Source organism: Micropterus dolomieu, linkage group LG05 (assembly GCF_021292245.1).
Source record: "Micropterus dolomieu isolate WLL.071019.BEF.003 ecotype Adirondacks linkage group LG05, ASM2129224v1, whole genome shotgun sequence".
NCBI classification, from domain to species: Eukaryota; Metazoa; Chordata; class Actinopteri; order Centrarchiformes; family Centrarchidae; genus Micropterus; species Micropterus dolomieu.
This window is the reverse complement of record NC_060154.1, coordinates 33,497,477-33,518,994: the sequence shown is the minus strand read 5'-3', so window position 1 is coordinate 33,518,994 and position 21,518 is coordinate 33,497,477. Positions and strand designations below refer to the sequence as shown.

Genomic DNA, 21,518 nt, shown 5'->3' with positions numbered 1-21,518 from the left:
TTTTCTTTGAGACTGTGGTCCCAGCTCTCTTCAGGTCATTGACCAGGTCCTGCCGTGTAGTTCTGGGCTGATCCCTCACCTTCCTCATGATCACTGATGCCCCACGAGGTGAGATCTTGCATGGAGCCCCAGACCGAGGGAGATTGACCGCCATCTTGAACTTCTTCCATTTTCTAATAATTGCCCCAACAGTTGTTGCCTTCTCACCAAGCTGCTTGCCTATTGTCCTGTAGGCCATCCCAGCCTTGTGCAGGTCTACAGTTTTATCCCTGATGTCCTTACACAGCTCTCTGGTCTTGGCCATTGTGGAGAGGTTGGAGTCTGTTTGATTGAGTGTGTGGACAGGTGTCTTTTGTACAGGTAACGAGTTCAAACAGGTGCAGTTAATACAGGTAATGAGTGGAGAACAGGAGGGCTTCTTAAAGGAGAACTAACAGGTCTTACTGGTTGGTAGGTGACCAAATACTTATGTCATGCAATAAAATGCAAATGAATTATTTAAAAATCATACAATGTGATTTTCTGGATTTTTGTTTTAGATTCCGTCTCTCACAGTTGAAGTGTACCTATGATAAAAATTACAGACCTCTACATACTTTGTAAGTAGGAAAACCTGCAAAATCAGCAGTGTATCAAATACTTGTTCTCCCCACTGTATGTCTACTTTTAAAAAAATCCCTTTCATTTAGATCATTTAGAATCTATTTAGCCTGTATAGGCTAAAAGGTCAGAAATATAACAAGGCGAGAGGCCATGAAGAGCTTTAAAAGTGATCAACAGAATTCTAAAACATACTGGGAGCCAGTGTAATGAAGCTAAAATAGGGGTGATGTGGTCAGATTTCTTTCTTTTATTTCTCTCACTTTCTGCATGGCACGTCTCTTCTTGTTGAATTGATGTTCAGCTGCTCTTTCCTTCAGTTCTGTGTTGTTTGTTTCTACTTGAAGGGATTCTCTGACAGTTCGGTTTCACCATTCCATTTGTCTCATCTGTGGCACTTATTGGCAAATGGCAAGTGTCTACTTCAACTTCAGCATCTTGTTAGCGTTGCAATTCATGATTTACTTCATGATCACTAACTAGCCTCTAGTTTGAAGCTGGCAGAATAACTTGCTTTCAATAAAAAAAAATGCTAGCATGTAGCTAAAGACAAATGAGAAGGACAGATAAAGTGTTTCAGAGAGGACTGAACAGCAGGTATCCCTTTACAGTATCTTTGTGCTGTGGTGTGACGTCCTGTAAGATAGACTAGAGCCACTGAGTTCAGAGATTTCTGGTTTATAACTCTGTTCTGTAATCCACCTCTCTGACAGGACCTGACAAAGTCAAGGTAAGATATTGAACACACAATAAAATTCACACAAAGAAAGCCTGGGTATGTTATCAAATAATGTAATATTGTGATAATGACCATACAGGCAGTTCATTTCAGATATATGTTGGAGAATTTGTTTTGATAGATCTTACATCATGTGTTTGCTGAAAAAGGAAATGACGTTTACTGTGTGGATTACCAAAATGTTCATACTTATGACCAAGTGAGTTGTTACTCTATTAAGATTACCAACAACTATAAGCAGAAAGCTCAGTCTCTAACATGAATGAAGGACGCATGTTACATGTGTATCCCAGGATTTAACTGGCAAGTATTGCTTTTAACCAAACTTTTATTTGAACTGACGTAAATAAGGCGTTTACACCTTCATGTAGTTTTTGAGTCTAATACACAAATATAATTCAGTTCCTTCAAATCATTTTACAGTAATCAAAATGAAAGAGGAAACTTGAATTATCTTTGTAAAGGAAGAGTTTATGGCTGAGCTGTTGTTTTGAATTACATTACATTTTACAGGTGTACCTTAAAAGGAGCCTAAATATTGCTCTACTAGGTCCAATAAACATTCAGCTGAAAATAAAGTAGGAAATCCAACACTTTATTATTATTGTCCATCTCACTGCTGTTCATCATTGTGGGGGGAAGAAAGAGCTTTGTGCTGCCTCTCACGTAGTCAGTGACATTTTATTTGAATAACAGACATTTATGTAATAGAGATCAATGTTTAAAAATGTCAGACATCACTTAAGACGGATTAAGTCAGCGATGTTACAGAATGCATCTCCCTCTCTCCCCCTCTCTGCCTCTGTAGTTTGGGAATGAGGCTCAGCAGTTGGAGTGGGCAAAGCGGGAGAGTGAGAGAGCAGAGCGCGAGCGGCTGAAGAGGCTCAGACAGCAGGAGCAGGAAGACTTGGAGCTGGCCATCGCCCTCAGCAAGGCTGAGATGTCCAACGCATGACCAGCAATCTGTGCGGGCACTCACACACACACACACACACACACACACAGAGCATATAGACAGGCTAACATGCAAACAAACATGACTGACATCTAAATATTCAGACAGAAAGCACATTACTGAACTAACTCTCTCAAAATCTGGTCCACACACACACAGAGGACCTGCCCCCCCCCAAACTCCACCATTAAAAAGTAGACATCAAAACTGAAGGTGGTGAAGTCATCACTGCAGAACTCTAGAGAGGATGAAGAAGGAGAAGAGGAGGCAAGAGGGGCTCGATGGAAACAAACGGATGCACTGTGTATATGCACTGTAGTGGCAGCACAGTAATGTGATGGATCTGTTCACTGGACTGAGCCAACTTGCTGGCCATTGCTGACAGAACACCTTGACAGTTTGAATTTAGCATGTTTTTCCTCTGCAGTTTTACTCACCATGTAGGGAAGTAGCATATATTAGCATGTTAAACAAACAGTTGCTGTCAGTAGTAACTAGCAGCAGTGAGTAAAATAACACTACAGTTCAAACTGCCAAGGTAGTACTTAAAAGGGACTGTTGCTGATGTATAGGGGTGACATTGGATATATGACTGAGCTGATGGAGTAGACTGTGTCAGTTAGTATTGTAGAGTGTTTTGCTGGTAAGAAGATGCTACAGAATGAGGTATTACATTTACAGATATATTTTCAGTTATTTGTTTATAGAGGAATATAGAGAAGACTTTCGCTCCTCAGGATGGAGAATTTTCAAATCAGTTTTCTCATTATTATTTTTTTTCAGGAAATACTGTCACTAACCCAGACTCAGATAAGAAGTGAGAAGGTCGATATTAGTTGAGTTTTTTCACTTCTGCTGGAGGCTAACTGTTTCCCTCTGCTTTGGACAAAGATAGGCAAAACTCTGTTCTGGATATACAGAAATGAAAATGATATTGAACTTATCATCCAACTCTGGGTTAGTTATTGCACGCCAGGTTTTACTATGAGATTAGAGACTTTCACCTGAAGTACTGACATGGCTGGATTATCAAGCAGGCAAAGCAGGCAAGTCTCAAACTTTCAGGTTTGAGACCCAGAAGCGACTCCCCCCTCCACTGGCTCTTTCTGTGTGAAAAAGAAACCTTTTAACCAACATTAGTCGGATATGTTCACGTTTCACTCCCATGAAGTACCTGACAAATAAAAATCACGTTTTAAATTTCAACATATCCTTTGGATTTGTTACAGTAACAAATTGCACAGATTTATTTTCTTTGTCCATTAGTGTGAGGGTGTGCTGACGAGAGTTTGCTGTGATGACCTGCAGTACTCTCTACCCCGCTGTCCAGTGTATAGAGATAAACAGTGCAAACTACGCCTCTTCTCGACAGCTGTGCTCTGATCCCAATGCTGTGATGTCACACATGCAACAAATCAAAGGCAAGATGAGGGAATTCATTTTTCTACAAGTGACTGTGTTTTCTTTTTAGAAACCAAGGCTATTAACAGTTTTTATTTCAGCTGGTTAATATTTTGTTACTTTGGCATGTTTTTGTTTTAAAAGAACATCCAACTTGAAGTTTGTTTTGTGCTCTAATTTTCATTTGCTTTGGGACTGGCTGGCAGGTGTCATTAGGCTGGAATTTGAAAATAATGTGGTTTCTGATGTGTCATAGTTTCTGATGTGCCATGTTTGATGATCCAACATGGACTTAACCACTCACCTTGTTTTTCTGAGTTGTCCCTTTTACTTGAAGTGGTGACTGATGTTCGAGTGACGCTGAAGTCGACTCTAAACAGAACGGATTCAGTCAAAATTTCTGTTTCACTCAGAGCCCCTCTGTTGTAGTTTCAAATATCATGTTGTGTTGGATTTTACATATGCGAGTCTGTATTCTGTGTGTCCATGACCAATCATATGCTTCAGTCAGTACCCAACAGTCTGTTGTCAACGGTACTTTAAGGGATGACATATTGAGTTTGTTGTTTGGCAGAAAGAAGACGAACACTTGGCTTAGTTAAAGCAAAAGGTGTTGACATTGTTAGTGTTCCTTATTGAGACCATTTTTACCACTAGCAGTTCTTTGGTCTCAGAACCATCATACGATGTAATACAGTGCTGGATGTCTTCTGACGGAACTCGGAACATTTCAACCAAGATTATTGAAGGAAGAACTTAGAAAATACTTACATCCCTTAATGACTTGTAAGGCAGGTATAGAGGAACAAAAACAAGATTGTATTGGCTTCAAAGTAAGAAAAACTGGCTGTCGCACATCTTTCATTCATTGTATTCGGACTTAAATGTTGCTAACTGTATTGCCCACTATCAGGGGGGTGAATATTCTAACATTCTTCCCAAAATAAATTTTACCAAAATGTCTAGGTTCCATCAGATATCCACCCTGGACTGATATGCAGTATGATTTGCCCTGGATCAGGGCTAGGTGTCTGTAAAATGCTAACAAGCTGTATCTTGGGTGGAACTCTCAAACAAAATACTTTTTAATCCACTAAAACCTTAAGCCTATTGTGAGCTAAGTGGTAAGTAGTATGTAAACTTTGTGTTGGTGTTTGGTCACAGCAGCCTCTAAAAAAGGGCTTTGCACTGACTAGTAGGGCAGGAGGACGTGTTATTAATGTTACATTTGCTTCTCCAGACACCACATTGAACAAGATGATAGTAATGAGGAGGTCCCCATCAGGACTTAAATATCGATAACGTTTAGATTTTCCCCAGATATTATACATGTGTGTAACTGAGGGTAAAAATGTTAAAAATCCATGTAATGTGAATTCACCAAAATTGGACAGAAATGCTTGAGTTAAAGTTGATGTGCAGCCACTGATTCTGCCAGGAAATGTGAACTGCCTCTCCCTGCCATTTTTTGTCTTGTTTACATATCATGAATATTTACTTTGCTGTAGCTGTTACAAACAGCGTACTGTACCTGTAGGGGTGCAGTGTCCCTGGTACGTAGTGAGCTTTTCTAAACTGTACACGGACTGAACACCTGAACAGTTTCTATCTACTTCTGAGCCATAAAACATGTTGACATTTTGAATATTTGCTGTGCTGCTGTCACACTGTAGAGAGAATGTTACTATATGAAGAACTTCATCCCATCAGTTTTAATTCCTCATTGAAACCAAAGGGTGCTGTTAGCTATCAGCTTACAAGCTAGCTTGTTGTCAAATCTTGAAAATGTACTGAAGACGCAACAATCAAAAAACCCCAAAAGGCTCATTCTATCCTGAAACAGCTGGGCACTAGTTTTTAGTGTTTTGTTAATGCTAACATTAACATTACATAACCTGCTGCTAACTGCCAACTGTTAAACTTTAGTTGAATATGGAAAGCCATCGTTAACAATGTCATATGCAGTTAACTAAAGTACCGCCAACTTGGTCACAACAATGTGACAAGAAGCTTGCACAGCAAAAAGAAGCTACTAATATTCAAAGTGTCCACTTCAGTTTGGTCTCAGTGTGTTTGTGGTGTTTAAACCACAGCCAGATGGCTCAGCTGCAGTTAGAAAGAAAACCACTTTATGAGACGTGGACAGAAATCTATCATTTAGAATAGATCTGAGTGTCACAGGATGCTATGGTACCTTCTGCTCTTGGAGGGGGTTTAGGCAACTTGTGATATTTTCACACAGTATAAATAGCAACGTCCAGGAAGCAGAGGGCTTCATAGAAAAAGCCCAATGCTGCCTGTAGTACCTCCCAGAAGCAGAAAGTACTTGAATATTAGAAAACTTGAGGTGGACTCTTTTCTGGAGCTTTCAACCACACATATTTCACAGTTGAAAGCTCAGGAAAAAGCTATTTAGAAAAACTTTTTTCTAAAGTCAAGAAGGAACTTAACACTCAAATAGAAAAGCTGTGTCCACGTTAACACACTGGGAGCTAGGGCTGGGTATCATTTGGAACTTTCTGACTCTAGCGGGGATACGATACCTGAGTTCCAGTACATACACCAAACAACACTTTATCTTTTGTATTTAAATAAGCCTATGTTTTAAATTTTTTAATGTAAATTAGTCTAAAATTAGGCAAATAAAATCAGAAACTGTTTAATCCAGGTGTAAGTTAAAATATTATAAATCTGACCCAGTATTTATTTGATGCCATCTTATTGTACTTTTTGACACTCTCTGCTACAGACACATTTCAGTCGGTACCAGAAAATGTTGATACTTGATACCCACCCTGGTGTGAACTGTGACCCTCCATCTGTTCTTCATGTGTTCCTGTCCACCTCCCTCCCCCAGTCCATCTGCAGTGTACTGCTTAGAGTGGTGCGTTCCACACCGGTACCATCATTCATACTGTATTTGTAACCTGATACCTCCATTGTGCAATAGATAATGTTTATTTTTATTGTTGTTTTGTGTATCATGTGAAACCAGTGTGATGTTTTTGATATGTAGCATATGTTTTTAATATGATTATTTATGCACCCGCAACCAACCACGCCTCTGTCCCGACTTTGTCGAGGAAGTTCATGCTTTGATTTAATGCCACTAGCAGCAGAATCGACCAACCAGTCACTCAAAATGCTTTTGTTATTTTGGGGAATTTCTCAATAGTTTCTAATTATCAGCAAAGCTTGCAGTTAAATAAACAAAATCTGTATGGGATGACAGCTGAAAAATATCAAGATTTACCATTTAATAAATCCATTGTTTTAGTATTCATGTTATTTCTCTCAAATTTGATTTACGTACAAAGCCTTTTGAATGCTTGGATAATTGTTCAGCCTTCAACTGCCCGTCCTCCCATGTAGGCAAAATAATCTGAACTGTCTTTATTAAAATGCATACAATGTGTATACAGTCTGTATAGTATCATATTATGGTCTATTTGTCTTACAGAAGAGAAGAGAAAGAAGAAAAAGTAAACTTGATAAAGAACCATTTGGAAGAATAATAGCTGAGGAGGGAACAGATGCTGGTTTATTTTGAACAGTGTTTCTCTCGACATGGTCTGTACTGTTTACTAGAATAAACATTTCAGTTAAATGAGAATGGACTGCAGCTTGATTTGTTACAGGTAATTGCATGTAGAGCAGTAGTGCTAAAGTCTTGGAAGAGCAGCCCATCCTCACCAGAAAATCACGTAGGTTGCTTGTGAAGCAGCTTATTGCGACCTCCATTTATGTTTTTTCTTAGGCCGCGACCTCTAGTGGCCATATGTTGGGAGCACCATTTAGGTGATGATGTATAAAGAGCCCACGGTGGACTGGTTCTTTCCAACAGACATAATATGTTCTGGGACCCGTTGACAATCTACCTATTTTGTTGTTATGGTCGTGTTGTAAAGAGGCACTGCAGTAATTTAATATTGCACTTCCATAAAGTTGTAAGACTCAAAAAGCAAATTTAAAAAAAGAATGATAACAATGAAACAGCACAGGCCAAAACGCCAAAAGGCAGGTTGCTGCAGCAACCATGTCGGTTCAGCTTTATCTGAAAAATGCTTCCACAAAATAAAATAATACATTATGTGACTTTGACTGACTTGTTTATTTAAATGTGCACATTTGTTTTTCTTGTTATTGCTCTCAAAACAGATCATGGCTCTATCCAGAAGCTGCACATAAAAAATCCCACCCCTCCCTTCTGGCCTCCCTCCAAAACCACTCCCCAAAAACACGTTTGCAGTGAGTGCAGGCAGGCCAGCCAAGGCCATGTCCTGCCACAGGTATGTTTGTGTCAGAGCATTTTTATTTATTCACTGCTGTCAGGATGGAAAGAGAATTTCAACAAATATAACAAAAATTCTTGTGAAATAAAGCTTTAAGTTAGAGAGACTGTAACATTTTCTATCACACACCAACACCGCAGCTCCCTGACTGAAAACTGTTCATGAGGATTTTTAAAGGAATCTCCAAATGAATGTGGGACATTCGATACTGACAGATATTGCTGCTAATGTTAACTCAACAAAGTGCAAATGAACAAGTAGTGATGAGTAATAAAGGTCCAGATTTATAGAGGTAGGCTGTATGAAAGTTGACAATTAACACCACTTCCTATGGTACAGTAGGAAACGTTGTCGAGAGAGCTGGATATGTTTGCCCTCCTGAATATCATTAGATGTATAGCAAGAGAACATGTGGACACTGCAAGGCCTGTTACCAAAGGTGATGCTCCCAGTTTCTTTCCCCAGCGGAAGGTTATAAAGCACTAATGCACACAGGGTAAACAAAGTCTATTTGGTCATTTAGTGCCCCTAAGTGAAAAATGTCATGTTGCAGCACACGTTATACATTTTGGACATTCTGCTGTACAACTGTTCTAATAAAGCTGCTTCACTGCAAATACACAGAAACAGCACAACACACCAGAGTGTGTGTGTGAGCAGGGTGTCAGTTTGAATCCAAGGCTGACTGCTTATGGTGGCAGGTGTCCTACAGTGGACTTTGACAAGGCCCCTACAATCCTGTATCTGTCATTCCAAGAAACTTAAGCTTTTGCTCTGGACAAGTTTCTCTTCCTGTGTGGTGACACAAAGCAATCCAGCAGCTTTCCCACCTTCACAGGTAGCACACATAAAATTCAGTACACCCGGTTTCTCAGTAAAGGTTGTGCTTGTTTGTGGTAACCATGGCTGTAATAACAGAGTCTGATCCTGGTCTCCAGTTCACAATGGATCTCTCTTTTTTGGGCAATAAACACTTTTAATATTGTATATATAACATTTCTAATCTTAATTTTAGCAAATAATGCAACATTTCAACTTTATATAAACCCAAAGGGCTGTACTGAATGATGGCTATCAGTTGTTATTAATATTTACAAGCCACTGTTTTGTTTGTCAGTACTGGGTCTTGACAGGATCTCAGCTTGAACTTGACCACAGCCCTGATGATAACTATACTAAACATGCTCTACATGTAAAGGATAATTCTAGTTTATTTCATAGTTAAGTAGACATAATTTCTATCAGCTGCAGCCAGTCAGATCATTCAGGCTGTAAGCAAACCTCCAGGTTAGTCAAACGTATCTGAAGAAGAAAACAAACATTAATATTATTACGTGTCTGTTGTTAACATCATCACAGTTTTACAGACTGGTTAAGCTTTGATCATCAAGGCTGGATTACCAACCTGCCAAAGCTGGCAACTGTCCAGAACCTCCGGGGCACTGAAAGCTAAGCATGGGCTAATTTTTTTGAATATTTGTTTGAGAATATGCATCATTAAAGAACATTATTATCTGACATGATTCGGATTGTACTCTATTACCTGATCTCTATAGGCCCTGTCTGTTGGATCCATGAGCTGAGATGATCCCTCAGTAGTAGCTACAGGCTTAGTTGTGGCATGCCGACTACAATATATATCTAGCTATCATAGCTGATAGAAATGATTCAGCAATTGTGCTCTCAAGCTGGATCTGGACATCTTGTTCTCTGACAGATTCTGAAGACCTTGCAAAGAGCTTAAACCCAACCTGCAGTAACAACTCCATCCCTCCCAGACAGCCACAATGTGCAGTGAATTACACTCAGCTATGTTTCAAGGATACAGCTGTGTAGTGTGAAATGAATGCTGTGCAAACATAGCGCTCATTTCTGGACATATTAGCTGAAACTCAAGCAATCTGATATGTTAGCGACTGCTAACTGTCTCCGTATGCAATAACAGGAAATTCCTTTCTAAGTTTTTTGTTTACCCTATGGTAATGGAGAGGAAGAAATGAAAAGCCTTTTGGCTTTTAACTGTGAATGTGGGTCAGGGAGAATTGGAGGATAATCGTTGGCTTGCCCTCGCACTACTTTGGTATCTCCCTTCTTATTCTATCCTCTCGAGGATGTGTGCTTTCACTTTCAGCCTCATCAGCACCGTGTTCCTGCTCCACTATCCAGCCTCCCACACAGGCAGGAAGCCTGTATTCAACCAAGATTGGCAAACACACTGAATCTGCTGATGAAATTTTAAACTGGCCTAAAAATTTGTTTCATACGTGTGTGTGTGTGTGTGTGTGTGTGTAAACCTCCGTCTTCAAGGTCCTTACTTGGGGACATGCAACACATGCCAACTGGACCTCGTTTTCATGGTAACCACATGCCTGGGGGCAGCATGTTTCTGTGCATGTGTGAATGTGTTATAACTGACGGGATGAAGAAGAGCCAGAACTAGCTGGAAGCAACATGTCTGTTAGCAATCTGAATGGTAACAAAAACCAGTTTGGTACCTGAGCTGAAACTATACTTGATAGTCACCTGCACACACGTACGCACACACACACGCACGCATACACACACACACACACACACACACACACACACACACACACACACACACACACACAGGAAGTTTTTCCTGCTTGAGTTGATTGAAAGCAGTTGTGATCACAGCCAGGTGGATGTGATCCACTTGAAGGGAGGGATGACACACAGAGGAGGATGGATGGAGAAATGACAGGAGTGTGTGTGTGTGTGTGTGTGTTTGTCCCTGCTCTTTGCTCATGTTCTGATCTAGTCTCGCTTAGTTTCTCTTTTAATCATTTCTGACAGTCAATATTGAGTTTCTTTACAGAGCTTTTTGACACATGTTGAAAGCTACACTTTAGAGCATGTTTGGAGTCTCAAAGGATCAGTGCCTCAGTGAAAGCCAAGAAAATGATAGATTAGCACCCTTCTAAAGAATGAGTGAAGTTCTTCTGAGATGTGTAGTATGTACAGTACTGTGCAAAAGTATTACGCAGGTGTGGAAAAATGTTGTAAAGTAAGAATGCTTTAAAAAATAGACATGTTAATAGATTATATCTATAAATTAACAAAATGGAAAGTGAGTGAACAGAAGAAAAAACTACATCAAACCAATATTTGGTGTGACCACCCTTTGCCTTCAAAACAGCAGCAGTTCTTCTAGCTACACCTGCACAAAGTCAATGATTTTGTAGGCATATCTTCAGGTGTATGATGGAACAATTATACTAAACTAGTAACATTTTGGATAGCCTTCTTCCTTTTTTATTATATTACATTTTTACACACCTGCCTAAACCCTTTGAGCAGCACTGAATATAGTGGGAGACTGCATTTTTGTGGGATGCATTTTTCTTCTAATTTTTCAGTCCTTATTTTACAAACATACTTATGTAACAAAACAAGGCTGTGACTCCAATTAAGTAAACTGCAACTGAAAAAACCCAACCCCATACCTCTCCATGCTCTCCTTTTCCACTCTGCCTGTGTTCCCTCTCCCTTATTTCAATCCTTCCTCAATCTAGTGCCCTATGAGTAGACAAAATGAAAACCGCAGGACGGGTCCAAACCCAAATAAACCACACATACAGAACTTGCTGTATCAGTGAAAGTGTGATGAGGCGTTCAGGCACTGTATTCCAGCAGATGTTTCCTGCCTTCCAGTGGTGCTGCTTTCCCAGTAGATGGCATCGTCTTCCCATAAATAGAATTCCCATTTTTTTCAGATGGTGCTGGGCACCTGTGGCTCTGGGAATCCATTCAGATAAGATTTTTCCAGCTAAGGCTGATGTTTCCCAAAAAGCTGATAAAGTGAATTGCTTCCCTGAATTTCACCAGAAAATATTTTCACAATGACCAATGAATATTACCTCAAATCTCCTTATTTACTTCAGCAGTCATGATACAATATCACAAGCTCTGTTTTAGGCTCCGCTTACTAAAATAAGCAAGATATTATCTCAAAATGTGAAGATGAGCCTCAGAAAGCCTTTAAAAGTATCAGTGTTAGTTTTCAGTGCACATTTTGGCGTGCCTAAATCCTCAGTGGCCTTTCAATCCCACTAACAGGAACACTCTGAGGAGAAACACTGCTAATCCCCATCTCTCTGGTATCAGTTTTCTCCGCACACTTGTGGTTTTATGAGTGTTTTATGTTGGACTATAATGCTGTTAAACACTCTGGAGGGGAGTTCCTCTGAGACAAACTGTTGCACAAGAGCTTGCTAACTGAAAATATTATCCTTGGAGAGCGAGGTAGGAGGGAGAATCAGTGAAAAGTCACTTAACTTGGAATGGAGAAGAATGTCTCACTGTGGGAATGTCACATGTTTGAGTTTTATCTCTCACGTTTACAGATTTGAGGTGAAGGAGATGCTGAGCTGAGCAGTGTTGTGACCCTCACTGAAAGTGTGGAACGGTTCATCTGGGAACCAAATAAACCCCTTTAACCTGTTTTAGCATCTTATTCAAGTGAATTGAGCTGGAGCGGTGGAGCAGACTAGGCAATGATGTCATGTCAGGGAGGAGAGAGGCCATCAGCTTTATGAATGTTCTCCTGCACAGACGCCGACCCAGACTGCCATACGGTGGACGGCCTGTTAGAAACAGTAACTGCAGTCAGTTTCACCTGCTCACTGGGGTGACTGCCCATCAGTAATGATTATTGAGGATGAGGATCTCTATTCCAAAACCTTACCACTTCATCTATGAGCTTTTTGGGGGGGTTGTTTGTCTTAAGATTCCCCTTGTGCTGCTGACAGCATTGAAAACTTCAACAGCAGTGTATCGTTCCAGAAACGGAGTACCTGTTACTCTTGATTATCGACGACATCACTGTCAACCTTTTTCTTCCCTGGCACTGTGGTGTTACTGACATTTCTTTAAATGCAATTTTACAAGCCAGAGCTACTGACTGACTACACCAATTTAATGACATGCAGAAAAGTTTATTCTCTACAACTGCACACATATTACAAAATAAAAAGGTTTTAGTATCACAAGTGCAATTTCATAAGTGAGTGAAAATGTTTTTTGTAACTTAGATGCAATGACTCTTGTCATTCAACATTGTCAAATCAACGCTGTGATAGCATCACATGCAGTGGATATAACAGCGTGTTTCACTGATTAAAAGCTGCACCTTTCCAGCAAATGGAAATGTTCAAGATGTCTTGTGAATCATTTTATACACTTTCCATCCAAATGCAGCCTGACATACAGCAGAAGGCCATTCTATCAGAGCAGAGTGCACAAGAGCCACTGAGTTGTTTCGTACACACACACGGCTGCTTATCTGAGAGAACGCAGAAACAACATGTAAACCATCCGACCCCTCAGGTCGGAACTTCCCACGCTCTGCAGCGGCAGCCACCCTCCTGTACCCAGCTGAAAAAGTGAAATGAAAATGTTCGATTTTTCACTTGAGTAAATGTACTAATGATAGGGGGGGGTTCCTCTTTTCTCAGGGCTGGCACGGAGCCATCCTGGAGATGACACCGAGATGTGTGGCCTTTCACATCCAAAAATAGACACAGGCCTTCTGACTGCTGCACCAGTGCAAGTGTGAGTTTCATGAGCAAGTATCACCTCAGTGTTTGTTAGTCAACACAAATAAACTACTTGGTATACCTGCATGTTTGACCATCATTTATATTAATTATGATAGAACGGTGATGTGAGGGATGTATGCAATGGGCAGTTTGGCTAATAATTTCACCTTTCTTAGTTTTCTTTTCCAAATAGGTTTGACTAACCTGGAGGCTTGTTTCCAACTTGTCAGATTGTTTTGTTTCTTGACCCATCTGACTTCCTGTCTTTATGATGTCACTGTTGTTATCTCCAATAGGGATGATGGCCAAAACTAGAATAATATCAGTCAAACCCTGAAATCAGACTCAAACATTGTAGCTAGGTGAAAAGCACCACTCTCTCATTTCCCTTTGCCCATCAGCATTTAAGACCTCAGGATGCTTGAAATAAACCAGGTGCAATGTGTCATTTGCCTGCATCTAAAGGCAAAGGTGTTTCGTCCTGTATTGAATGGCCACAGTTGAGGGTGAGGTGAAAAGTCTCACTGTTGTAGAGGGAACTGTGAGTAACTGTACAACTCAGTGTCGCACACTTTTCAGACAGTCTCTCCTTGAAGGCGTTTATAGTGTTGCTCCTAGTTGTTCAGATGAAAAGTGACAGCAGTCGTTGTGTGAAGAATGAAATACAGGGGAATGGGACTTTCAGATGCTGAGAGACGATCCATCAAACACTGGAGCATGCTGAGGCCCTCCTCCTCTCTACTTCCTCTGCATTTTCACCTCCTCTTACAGAGTGCAGGGTAACATAATGAGGTCCATCAGTGCTTTATTCAGAAGTGACAGAGTGCTTGACTTTACTGGACTGCACACAGATGATCAACCTCTTTTTATCTTCCCTCTCAATATCCATGGTCTGTTCAATTTATTTGAGAGTATTTCCCTTACTTTTCACCCCTCCATCCCTCCCACTCATTGTGGTTCGCCTATATTCCCCTATGAGCCCCTGTAATTCCATCAATGTAATTTTTGTATTTATAGGCAGCTGCCACAGCACTTGGTCAGAGGATGACTCACCTGGTGCTAAACCTCTAAAACATTACCTTCAGGATTAAAACAAAAATATTCTTCATCTCATATTTTTATATCTAATGTCCCATAATGTATCTGACATTTTGGTATCTTAAAATAAAATTCCCTAAACCTCTGACCAGGTTAGGACAGCAGGGGATAAAAACACTTTTTCAGACTTTGTTCTACCTCTTTGCCTTTTTCCTGTGAATTACTGCATAATATTACCTCCTCGGGCAAGTGATTCAAATAAAACATGAAATAAGAGTTAATTTGCAAAAACAGATAAAAGCCATCCTTAAAATGAACATCAGTTTGATTGATATCCCCTTTAGTGTACTAAAAAAAAAACATTATGAAATGATTTATGAAAATGTTAAAGGAATTGAGATATGTTATCAAAACAACCCGACAACCATTTAATATTCCTGTGTGCAAAAAAAATAATTAAATGATGCCTTGGCTGATCTGGACCCAACCTGTAAGTATATGCGATCTGACAAGTGGTTGCAAGTTTGCAGTTTTATTCTATGGAAGTGGCACCTAACCATTTTGATGTGTTACTCTTTCCAGCTAAGCTGTCCATATTTACAACCCCCGTTACAGACTGTGTGTTTATGAGCAGTTCAACCAGTATTATTTCCCCCTTTCAGATTGTTTCATTTTAATAGTTTTTAGTCTTGAAAAAGTAAATTCTCCAGTATTTCAGAGGGAAAAACAACATCATCATTATGTTGTGTCTGTGGTTAATCATCTTGTCCCTCAGATTCCCTCAGGGTCCAGACTTCCAGGTTGGGAACCATTGTTTTAGGGGGTCACATGCCAAATCTGAGATTTTAAAAGTTGAACTTGTGTGTGTATGTCTGTATTTACATCAAACCAGGTTTTATACAGTTGCCAACATTATATCTTCGACAATCACACTGAGGACTCAGAAATCATGTTCATTTAGTTTAATATGTACATTAAAATAAACTATTTACATTATATAAAAAAGATACTATTTACAGTACAGAAAGGCAATACATTTCTTCAAGACACAAACAAACAAGTCTTTTGCCAAAGACTGTGTAGCCCTTTGTCAATCAGGTGGCAATGAGATGGCATGCACTTCTGTGACACATCCTACTGCAAGACCCTGAATTTAAACGCCATCGACAGACACATAAACACGACATTCTATTCAAGCCTTCAGGGAGGACAGAATGAAAGGCAGTTTTAGAACAAAACGTTGTCTCAAAGCTTATTTCACTTGCTGTTTACAATATAACACACAGGATAAAACTTTGATTGTCATTTAACCAGTGGAGAATGTGGCACTTGTGAGATGTAGAATAATGTGTTCTAAAAGGCACTAATGGTGAAAACACAAAAATATCATTGCTCTTCAAAGGATTGTCTGCTATATGTTGCTTCAATGACATGTGCCCGACATGTTGAGTGGAATGTTCCTTTCATTTGTTCTGTCTATATAAACAGCACTCCATACAAAAAGTAGTACCAGCTACATAGTTTCTATACAAAACATTTGTCCAAACAGAATGCATCTGTTTCTGTCATATCTGGCTGCATTTCCTCAATGTTTTGTGGTTTGTTGGTCCTTTGTCTTAAAAAATAACATTTAAATAAATTTTTTGTTACAAAATTTAATTTGAGGGCATCTCTCCTTCATACTCATTTTGCCCCAATGGAAAATCCATATAATACTCCTATAATATACCTATAGGTATTACAGTGTAGTCAATAGTGGCCTCATCATATGGTATGGCAGTTTATGCTGTCATGGTACCACTATAGTTACTCCTGGAAGAACTTGCGTCTATATATTTGCATTTCATCCTTCTGTAGCTCTTAGGATTATTATAGTTGTTTATCAGGTTCACAGAAGTACTTGTCTGCATTTTTGTTGTTCAGGACTTTCCTCACATGTGCCTCTTCATGTGCAGGGCGAGGTGGTCTGACCGGGAGAAGGCCCGTTCACACAGGTGACACTGGAATGGCCGGTGCCCGGTGTGTTTCCGGAAGTGACGTGTGAGCTCATCGGAACGAGCGAACTTCCAGCCGCAACCCTCCCAGCTGCAGTGGTATGGTTTCTCTCCTATAAACAAAAAACAGCAGTCGGTGACGACATCGTTTGACGTAATGACAGGATGGATAAACAAAGCGTCCGCGACATTCATGCGGATCTTACCTGTGTGCGTCCTGTGGTGCGCCTTCAGGTGGGAGCTCTTGGTGTAGGTCTTCCCACAGCCGGTGAAAGTACAGGTGTGTGTCGCAGTTCGTTTCCTCGGCCAGGAACGTCGACCCCGCTTCGGTTTGGTGTCCATCATTTCCAGCGGGGAGGACGGCGGGGTGAGCAGGACACGCTGGCCGGCCGCCGGCTGCTGCTGCATGCCCATGGCCGCGTCCTCCCCGAACATGCCGGGGAACTGGTGATGGTGGTGCGCCCCGGGGAAAGGAAGCTGCATTCCGTTGTGCGGGTGAGGGAATCCCCCCGGCGCGCTGCGGTGCTGGGTGTGGAAGCCCTGGGGGAACGTCAGCGAGGTGGAGTTGCACATCTGGGGCTGGTGGCACTCGGAGCTCATCAGGTCGTCCGGGCTGAGCGGCGGCGTCATGCTGCCCACCGCGGCCTGCGGGGAGTTGGCCAGCCGCGGCTGCTGCTCGTATGTCATCATACAGGACACGTTCCCCTCGTGCTTAATTTTGGAGCAGCTCTGAGGTACTAGACCCATTACAGGCCCGTATGTGTCCATGGAAGCGGGCTCCACTTTAATGATCGGATGCTCGGGGAATAAATCCTGAGGGGTCTGGAAAGGCGTGGAGCTGATCAGGATTCTGCCCTGGATGCTGGGGCTGTTGCCGGGGAGGAAGCTGGAATCTACATCGGAACGAAGGAGCTCCGCCATCAGGCTGTTGTAGGGCGGTGGGGGGCTGTTCATGTCGGAGATAGAGGTGTAATTTGCCGGCTGCTGGGACATCCCGGTGTGCTGCGGCTGCTGCTGGTGATACACGGTCTCCTGGATCCGAAAGGACTCTGCCTCCGTCCCGGTGGCTGGCGCGCTGTCAGAAACAGCAGTATTGGCGAGAATAAACTCGAGATCCAAGAACTTATCCAGGTCCTCTTCGTCTTTTCTGTCTAGGCAGCTGCTGTCCATTTCGGACGCGACGCTGTTCATGTCACACTTCCACCTCTAGAGTGAGGACGAGAGAGCAGAAATAGTTTGTTTCAAAATTATTTACATCATAAAATGTTTTCACAGCATTTTCAGATAACTCATTAGATAAAATAATTCGAAAAAAGTACCGAGGCAGGCTGAATATCACCAAGAAACTGTCAAAATACAATATAACCACAAGTGTAGTGCCTAGAAACGTCCAAACATTAAAAAAATGTTTAAAAAACACGCCGTTTAAGTGTTCTGATATGACAGACTGATGTGATGAAGTCAAAACATCGCACTATATATGTTCTCAAAACATGTGGAAATATATAAACAACGCAACTTACATCTTCCCAACATTTCTGCTTTTGGTTGGCAAATGTAGAGATTGATGGTAAAATGGTCCCACTCAAGGCCATTTCCATGCGTTATTTTAAAAAAGTAGAAAGAGCTTCCTTAAATAATGAGAAAATACACTTTCTCCGTTTCAAAGGAAATCACCAGAGACCACGGAGTCTCCAGAAAAAAGCCACAGAGCGCGTTGCTTCTTCTGTCGTCCTGCAGCTCCTCACTCATGTGCAGCTGTGTGTCTCAAATGAGCAGATTTCTTATAAATATTGTTCGCAGCACAAATCAGACCAATGCGTGGCTGGGGGAAGGAAGCACGTCCAGGATGGGGACGCTGCACACCGGCCAGCCCCTAAATTTAGCCTCGGTATAAAAGTCCGAGTTTTCCTGCGAATCAGAAACAGAGAGGTGGTGAGATAGTCAGAGGAGGACTGGTGCGGAATGCTCCCTCTGCTCCGCTGCGGGCAGCTACTTAACCTTCTCAGGGTGGAGAACCCGCCCATCCGTCAAACCTGGCCAACAACTGGCAGGACAGAGAGAGAGGGACCGCCCCTAGACCAGCACCACAAGAAGACATAATAAGCAATTAACACGTGGTTAAAAAAGAGCAACGAAACCGATACTAACAGGGCACACAGGCTTTACACAAAGAGGAAGGGAGACGCTGCAGGTGCCCTGCGTATTATGCGTGCGCCTTTACGCACACAAAAAAATGCGGCATTCTTTTCGATATTTATCGTGTTTTAAACGGTGTTGTTTGTCGTTTTGTTTACTATGTAGCCACGCATTTGAAAACAACAGGCACAAGTCATGTTGGTAAACAAAAGGCTGGTGATAATTAGGCTCTCCGGTTTTGCTATTGGTATGGAGAACAATAAGCACCCCCTCTTACACACAAACACACATAAATAACTTCATATACAACTGGATACACTAAGCATTATGTACAACAATTCTCTACATTAATGCTCTTCACTATCTTTCTCAGGAGCAACAATGAATTACTTTGGTTGCGGTGCATGTATACATATATATATATATATATGTATACATATATATATATGTATACATATATATATATGTATACATATATATATATATGTATATATAAATTTATTATGTATACATCCACCAACCTAATATATATATCATGTGTGTCAGCGTGGAGTTGTTGCTGGTTCCAATCTTAACATGAATGACTTTCCTAAACAGTTGCTGTTACTCTGCCCATGACCAGGACTGCTCCAGTGGCCAAAAACATCTAATCGTTGGTCCTCCGTAAACTGGCAGGACTGTGATTGTATTATATGTTTATGTGATTCAATAAATAAAAAGTCATTCAGAGCCTGTGTTTTCCAGTGTGAATAAGTATTCATATCTTTTCCTTAAATAAACATTATTATACCACAATGTGATGATATTTCATTACAAGTATAACTGCTAAACTTAAAATGTTACATAAGCATTATTATTAAATGTTATTATAAGTATTATCAAGAAAATAAATATACTAATAAGTATCAAAAGTAAAAATACTCATTTTGCAGAACGGACATGCGAGTGTTCACAATTTGATTATTATTAGTACAGAATATATTAACAGCATCAAACGAGTACTTCAATATTGTTGACTTATTTTGTATATAGAAATAAAATTTACTTGACCTCACTTAATAAAAAAAAAACAGCCAAGGGGAGTCTTGTTGAATACACAGTTTACACTGAATCTGCTCAAGGACTGAACTAGGAGTCTGATGTTAGACCTTTGTTACAATGTTGTCTTTCCCCTTTGTGTTGAGCTTTTTCATTTCTGATGCTTACCATTATTTGGTCATGTGCAATGACATTTGTTCATGTTTTGTATTTATTGTTAATATGATTAATGAAATGAAATATAAAATGAGATATAAAAAATGTAACGAAAAAAGTGGATTAAAACTGGATAAGAGTCCGGTTCAAGACGGAGCTTCCGACAGGTGGCTACAGACGCCAACGCATGCGCAGAGTGCAGATTACGTCAGCAATTACGTCAGAGATCTTGTGACAAGATGATGCAAGACACATGACACATTTACCTTGTGTTCATGTATAATCCACAGGTAGAGTACATGCGAGTTAACATATATCCAAATCTTCTTTGGATTTATTACATTTATTATATTACTATAATAAGATGATCTCAATGTATTAGATTGCAGTCTATTTTTATATCTGAGTTATGTGTTGTACATACTGTAAATAATTTGAGGTGTACATAACTGATGGTAGGGTATTACCCAATGAAGACATAATGTTGAACAGTTGTAGCTGTACTCAATAAATCTTTTTTAGTTGGATGTGCATACCCTACACTGTTGTGACTCAGGACAAATCTTATCATTTCATGTGATAATGTGATTTAGTGATACATCATCCCAAACAAATGCATCTAATCAAATTTCCACAGAGCATCTAAAATACAATGAGTCTGGGGCCTTTAGGGCCCCTGAATATCTGGGGTTGCCCACTTGGCTCAGTTTTCATGCATGTTTCATAATCTGTGCAAAGGGAGTAACACTACCATGCAAATCAAATCTATGTTACATATCACATATAGCCACTCCTTACTGACTCAACAATCATCATTCCAGTTCCCATACCATGGAAACAAACTAAAAAAAAAAAAAAAAATTGTACCTCATCTGACCTGCAGATTTCTCACTGTTTTCACTTTATCTGTCTCTTCCTTCAACAAAATGTAAACCTGCTGTCCTGCTGACATACAGTTTCTTTAGTGTGTGAAATGCTTCACTAAATCCTTAATGACTCATGAAAAAAAGACAGACAGGTATCAGGCAGTCTGCAACACCAGTTTGCCTGTGTTGGAGCTTGGTTAATAATGACAGATGTACAGCCAGTTGGCAGCAGACATAGAGAAAGAATGGGTGTGTTGTATAACATACTGTACTTTAACAGTGTTCTGCCCTCTGGTGAACGCAGATCTGACATTCTAATTAAAGGCTTACTGGCCTTTGATAGTCGCCCAATTATATTTGGAAACCTGGCAGCCGTTGATGATTTGGTGACATTCCATTGTAGTTACTCTGAGTGGATGTGCAACACTTTACACAGCACAAAATGTACAGCATGTACCAACCAATCAACTCTGTTACAGCCAACAGAAAGTCTCTGTACACACGTTTATTGTTTACAGATGTTGCCTTTTTAAAGGGTCAGTTCACTCAAATACATCTCAGTTTCCACAGGGACTATCTCTTCACTGGAAAGTAGTCCCTATAAAAGTAAAACACAAAAGTTGACTTTTTGTTATCCTGGTGGTTATAGATCCATTTCTTTTAATATGTTCTAATGTAGGCCTATGTATATGGGGTTTTAAATGTTTTTGTTACAATTTAGAATTAAGATTCATCATGA

The 21,518-nt window shown here is 40.4% G+C and overlaps 1 protein-coding gene and 1 long non-coding RNA gene across 4 annotated transcripts; one reads left to right on the top strand and one right to left on the bottom strand.

The window, feature by feature from the left end:
* Positions 1-666: 666 nt before the first annotated feature.
* On the top strand, positions 667-7,308 carry LOC123970856. Of its 3 annotated transcripts, none has more exons than XR_006825076.1 (3): positions 667-1,330; positions 2,148-2,304; positions 2,454-7,308. It is a non-coding gene; the product is annotated as an uncharacterized LOC123970856 (long non-coding RNA). The 3 variants fall into 3 exon arrangements; XR_006825074.1 differs by having other exon boundaries at positions 672-1,330; positions 3,561-7,308; XR_006825075.1 differs by having other exon boundaries at positions 2,148-7,308.
* Positions 7,309-15,533: 8,225 nt separating this feature from the next.
* On the bottom strand, positions 15,534-18,556 carry LOC123970840 (Krueppel-like factor 2). Its single transcript, XM_046049193.1, has 3 exons — positions 18,104-18,556; positions 16,787-17,786; positions 15,534-16,693 (listed from the first exon to the last, which is right to left on the bottom strand). The coding sequence occupies exons 1-3, from the start codon at positions 18,179-18,181 to the stop codon at positions 16,518-16,520; spliced, it is 1,254 nt and encodes a 417-aa protein (XP_045905149.1). The 5' UTR covers positions 18,182-18,556; the 3' UTR covers positions 15,534-16,517.
* Positions 18,557-21,518: the final 2,962 nt, after the last annotated feature.